The 6,000-nt window shown below is 39.1% G+C and overlaps 1 protein-coding gene across 1 annotated transcript in view; it reads left to right on the top strand.

Annotated features, from left to right (window-relative positions):
• Positions 1 to 3,695: 3,695 nt before the first annotated feature.
• Positions 3,696 to 6,000, top strand: part of LOC136858065 (microtubule-associated protein futsch) — a 335,767-nt gene continuing 333,462 nt past the window's right edge. The window contains exons 1-2 of the mRNA XM_068225267.1: positions 3,696 to 3,896; positions 4,033 to 4,353. Of these exons, the coding sequence (XP_068081368.1) occupies positions 4,055 to 4,353 (299 nt within the window). The 5' untranslated portion in view covers positions 3,696 to 3,896; positions 4,033 to 4,054. The remainder of the gene's footprint in view (positions 3,897 to 4,032; positions 4,354 to 6,000) is intronic.

Here is a 6,000-nt window from a genome sequence, read left to right as displayed (position 1 = left end):
ATCGTAAAATTATGCGGTTTTGAAGCGAGAAGCCGATGCGAACCTTTCGGAGTATCATTTATACAACTCCATGCAGTATGTTGGCAGTTTAATTCACCAAACTCAATAACATATGATAAGGAATCGAACTGCGCAAAAAATGTGACCACTGTGTTGTCGAGATAAATATATCAGGGGGACAGTATATGATAACTAAATGTAAATTATTATGTGTAATGCCAACGACGTAAGTTTGAGGGACCTGAGTAAGGATAGGAATGGGTTGATATGAAAATTAATTATGTATACATATCGCTACACCAGCATAGCCAGGGCCATCTTGCCGTTCAATATTATATCCCGGAAGAGAAAAAGTGGATTGAGCGGTAAACCATGTTTCTTGAATCATAAGAATAAGAGCACAGTTTTCTTGAAGATGTAATTGTAGTTCATATTTTTGGGAATTACACTTCATTGTAGGATGTTTATCACAAAACTCAAGGATATTACCTATTCGGTCTCGTAATCGATAAACAACACGAGTAAGTTGTGGCTCATTGCTGAGTGTTTTTATTAACAATAATAAAATTTGATGAATTTCTTTCTTAAGATGATCTTTCTTATTTTGTAGCTGGTGCTCTTGATGTTTTGACATATCCCTATTGCACACATTTTGCGTAGTAGATGTAGAAGGTTGTGGTATCGGAAAAGCCGGCAGGTGAACGGGTCGTTCTAGAGGAATGTTTTCATTACAAAGTAGGGCCATATGCCCCTATCTATCGTAACCTTGGGCAGGAGAGGGCTTAGGGGATTGCGTGAAAACTTGTGGGAATTTTCTCTTCCTGGGATTTTCAGGACGAGTAGTGGTATTTTCTTGGGACAATGGGGAAAAATGTTGTGGGTTTTGCTTAGGATAATATACAGGAAGTGCTACTTTACATTTCGCTTCGTCAAAAGTAATATATTCAGTACTCATTACTTGTTCTTTTTTAACTGATATATGTGTTCTGGACATTCGAGAGATACAGTCAAATGGTCCCGTTTGCAATGAACGCATTTTTTAAAATGTTCAGTACTTTGGTTAGTAGCATGTTGTTGGAAACATTTACTACATCTGTAAACCTGTGCCTTGCAATGTCTTTTGGTGTGTCCATATCTCTGGCATTTTCGACACATAATAGGGACAAAAATAAAAGGCTCAACGTCTAAATAAACTCTATACAAGGACACTTGTTGCGGCAAATTCTGCGCACAAAAAATTACTTTGATAGAGCCAGTGGGTAGATATTCGATTTTACCATCTTGTATGACTTTTCGATTTAACATTTGAACTGCCTTAATCGGGACCGTTGATTCGAGTTGTTGAAGTATTTCTTCCTCTTGCAAATTCTTATCAACTCTCCGTATTAGGCCTACACGTAAGACGTTAGAGGATGGAATGTAAGCCTTTTCCTTAAGAGTTTCAAGAATAGGATTACTCAGGAACCATTTGCCTGTGCTGCTGATTGAAAAGTCACTTGTATACGATTTCTTCCCTTGCGCGATATAGATTTTACACTTAAATCATTCTCATAGAAATACCTTCCTAATGCTATAGGATGCAACTGACCGATATTTTTGTCATTAGAAGATTTTACAAACGCGATGTATGGGCCATAATGAAACTTATTGTAATACTCCTGCACGTTTGTAGCCTGAGCCACTTTACTAAGTTGAGCACATTGTTGATCTGGTGAAAGTTCCCTATCCGTAGGCGTTTGCCCAATTTGATCACTGTGTGGTAATTGGGACTGATTCTTATTAGAATGTTCTGGAGAACATCCATGGATTCTTCGTCCATAGGAACCTCAATCTCTTTACCTGCTACTAACTGTTCACCCGTAATTAGCCGTTTTTTCCCGCCGGAGGCGGCCATCCTTCACTCGTAACAAACTGTACACAACGAGAGAACACAAGTAACTAACTTGCTGTTCACTGCGTCACACTCAATCGACCTTCGTGCTTCACGGCGAGCGCAGAACTACGAAGGCGAAAGATTGTTTCCATGAAATGTAAGCATATTTCAGCTGTTGCTTATGCAGTTTGCTCAGAACATGTCTCCTCGCGTCCTGATCGACCGTGTGAATGGTCTCGACCTCGCATCTCAGTCGTAGGGAAAGAGAACTACAACAGGGGGACGAGAGTAAAGGAACTTTTTCTGATAAAAAGGCTCAAGCTTGATGTTGGACCTGATATTAAAACAGCATGTACGCTATCAAATTTCATGCATACGAAAAAAAATTCGGAATCACTTTAAGTTGTCAATATTGTGTGTTTGTATTTATAATATGATCAGGTCTACCTCTGTAATACAGTATGAAGTTTGGCGCTACTAGCTGCCTTCCTGGGGGGCTGGGCTTGAATTCTGACACTGCATGAAACTTAAGATTGGCGTGAGTGTTTGTATGTGGTTAAAACGGTGCATGCAGCTCATTGCCATTAGGGGTGCGCTTTAAAAGGAATGCACCACCTTGGGAGGAGGGCATGAATTTAAGGATGTAAGATACGGTATTTCTGTGAGTTATTGATATTGCGTAATGGAGGCCTATTTGTGCAATTTTATTTGTCTACTACTTTTCCAAATCAATTTCGTTAGTTTGTAACGGAGTACTATAAAGTTTCACAATTTGGTCTGTAACGCAATACGGTATATTTATTATTATTATTATTATTATTATTATTATTATTATTATTATTATTATTATTATTATTATTATTATTATTATTATTATTATTATTATTATAGCTATAATTAAAACTGTGTCAAAACAATACAATGTGTATCTATTATGATGTGTGTGCTGTATAATAATGGCCTACTGCAGCTTGCTTTGCAAATATAACGTTGCTATAATAATTTGTTTCTAATTGTTAACCTATTTATAAAATGGTTAAAATACACGCTGTGAATAGTTTTGTGTTCATTGAAATGTATAAATCCCGACTTACTTTTTGCGATTTACGGCTATGATCCACCGTCCTTTCAAAAACGTTATTTTCACAGTATCTATTAATGCAGTCAACAACAAACACATTGTTCTGCCCTAACATTGTGGCATTAAAATATTCATCTGAAGACAGCATTGTAAAATGATTCTTCTTCTTGTGATTCTCCTTTTGAATTTATTTATTGGGTCCCGTTTTCGCGTTATACTAGTTGGTTTAAAGCCAAAACTATGAAGGAGTATATATTAATTGTAAAAGGGGGGAAGATAATAAATTAGCTGAAGATACATAAGTAGGTAACATATACTGTGTCAAAAACGAAACAAAACTTGGGATAGAGAATGTACAGGTACAAAATATTCTAATCTTCACACGTCTGTTTGATTCATGACAGCGTCTTTCTACATCGCAAACATGCCGGGATCAACACATAGGTAATGTAGTCTTAGATTTTAATAATGGCTTTAAACAACAACATAGAAAGGGATTCTGCGATAGAGGGCCGTTGTAAATTGATTGAATATATGTATGTAAACATCACACATATTCCATCTTCTTATGGTTAGTTGTTGATTATGTTCACCTATATATTTCTCGTAATGTCCACCTTCAGCAGCACATTGCTATGCGCACGGAGGCTATATATATATTGAACTAAATTGGTATTCTGTGCGACACTGACTAAAATGATTTAGAAGGCTGTGAAAATATTAATGGCGGAATCTTGCTTGTTTATCATTACATGTTGAACATATTCAGAAATAGGTTAATTTTTGAATGAACCATTTATTTACCTAGTAGATACAGTGTGAAGGGCGAAGTATTATCTGTTTTAAATATAGTATGGTATTAAAGGTATGAGTGAGGATTAAATTCTTCGCTACGTAACTGTACTAATTGGGATTAATATGAAAACAGCGAGGTTTCAAATCGTACGTACACGTTTATGTTTTCCAGTGCTTTTTGTGGTGGACTGTGAGGATATGATAGTGTACCTCTGATTTCAAGTGTTGTATGTAGAGCTTGTAGCAACTTAAACTAACATTTGATTTGTTCTGTGTGTTTTAGATTAACTGCTAGTCTGACTACGATGGATATTCCCTTGCCGGGTGAGCCTGATCCTGATCTTCCATCGTTGCCATTGGGAACACCACCGTTAATATCTCCAGCGCCGTACAACATTCCTCTACCATCATGTGGTATGCAGTTCAACGTATCGGCTCAGCAGAATGTTGTACCTTTGGAATTGCCCGACCTGTCTGTGCCCCCACCGTCGCTGCCGCCCCCATTGCTTCCACCTCTGACAGTACCACCTCCGACATTACCACTTCCGACAGTACCACCTCCGTTGCCTCCAGGAACAGGCGAGTTGCCAGATGATGCTAACAGGTGAGTTTATTATTAAGACATATCATAGGGTACTCATTTTCTTTTAATACTACTTGCCTTTGAATTTCAAGAAGCTTTCATATTATGTGTTTTGGTAGCCTATTGGTTTATAATCTATTTCAGGTTTGATCTTGTGAATCTTTGCTGTGACATACATGTTTTGATTTATAAATTGTTAAAATTATACTGGTACAGGTGCAGTTTCTTGATAAAAGCAGCTTGGCGAGTGATGATCTTTAGTGCTAATAATTTATTGCTCTTTATTGGGGATTGTCCACGTTTCATCAGGTGGCTTTTTGGCAGAATTATACCACATAGGCACCACAGCAAAAGTGTTGCACGCTTCTTCAGCTCAATGATATGTTGTTGATTATAATTTTACCTCCCGCAGCCGAGCACTCGCTACATTCAGCTGCGCGCGGAGCGACTGTCGTTTGTTTACACGTTTGGGAAGGATGTTGTCAAGAGCGCTCAGCGTTGCCAACCTCTGTACTTAGGAACTAATGAGTGGTACTTCGATAGCTGGTGGTGGTGATTATTGTTACATTGGTTAGACCTTTGGTCTGGATTGGTTCTTGCTGTGCAGACGGTTAGGATAGGATCTGGACAAGACCATTGGTCTGGACGGTTAGAAGCTGCGAAGTGGCCCTGGGGCCCTAGTTTCGTGAGGAAATACGATTGGTCTGGACGGTTCGGATTCTTGCCGTGGACAAAACGATTGGTCTGGGCGGTTAGGATTCTTTCCGTGGACAGGACCATTGGTCTGGACGGTTAGAAGCCGCGAAGCGGCCCTAGGCCCCTACTTTCGTGAGGAAACACGATTGGTCTGGAGGGAAGACGATTGGTCTGGGTGGTTAGGTTTCTTGGCGTGGACAAGACATTGGTCTGGACGGTTAGGATTCTTGCCATGGACAAGACGATTGGTCTGGGCAGTTAGGATTCTTGCCACGGACAAGACCATTGGTCTGGACGGTTAAAAGCCGCAAAGCGGCCCTAGGCCTCTAGTTTCGTGTGGAAACACGATTGGTCTGGACGTGCGGACGGTTAGGATAGAACTTGGACAGGACCATTTAATATAATACTTATATTAATATAAGTATTTAATATAAGTATTATATTAAATGACTGCTGTTGTGTCTTTCACATTGTTTCCTTTTCATGGTGTTTTTTCTTTGTGCTTTTATTCAGCCGGGGTTGGTAATGCAATGTATTTATCAGCATTGATGGTAATGGCATCACATTCTGTTCACGTTGACCAATGAGAATGCAAGTAGTTACTTTAGCCATGGCTGATGGTGGGTGCTGCTCTTATTAGGTTATTAAAGTAAATGTACTTCTGTGGGTGAGTTGGTGGGTTCCTAGACATCGCAATGAACACATCTCTCCCCTAAAAGGAATTCCAAGTAAGATTTCCATTATTTCCGTTCCCTTATAATGTTAAAAACTCTGGGCTGCGGAAGGAAAAATGATACCCTGTTGTTGATATCAGCTCATTTACTGTACTACAGTAGCCTATATGGCTGTCAGCATGTTACTAACAGTTGATGAGACATCCGTTGGTGATGCTCTATTAATTTAGACAGACCAGGCTTGTACCTAATGATACTCTGCTGGCCTCAATTATTAGGGGTGCATAAGTAAGATCCT

Source organism: Anabrus simplex, chromosome 1 (assembly GCF_040414725.1).
Source record: "Anabrus simplex isolate iqAnaSimp1 chromosome 1, ASM4041472v1, whole genome shotgun sequence".
In the NCBI taxonomy this organism is placed as follows: domain Eukaryota; kingdom Metazoa; phylum Arthropoda; class Insecta; order Orthoptera; family Tettigoniidae; genus Anabrus; species Anabrus simplex.
This window is presented reverse-complemented; position numbering and strand designations above follow the sequence as displayed.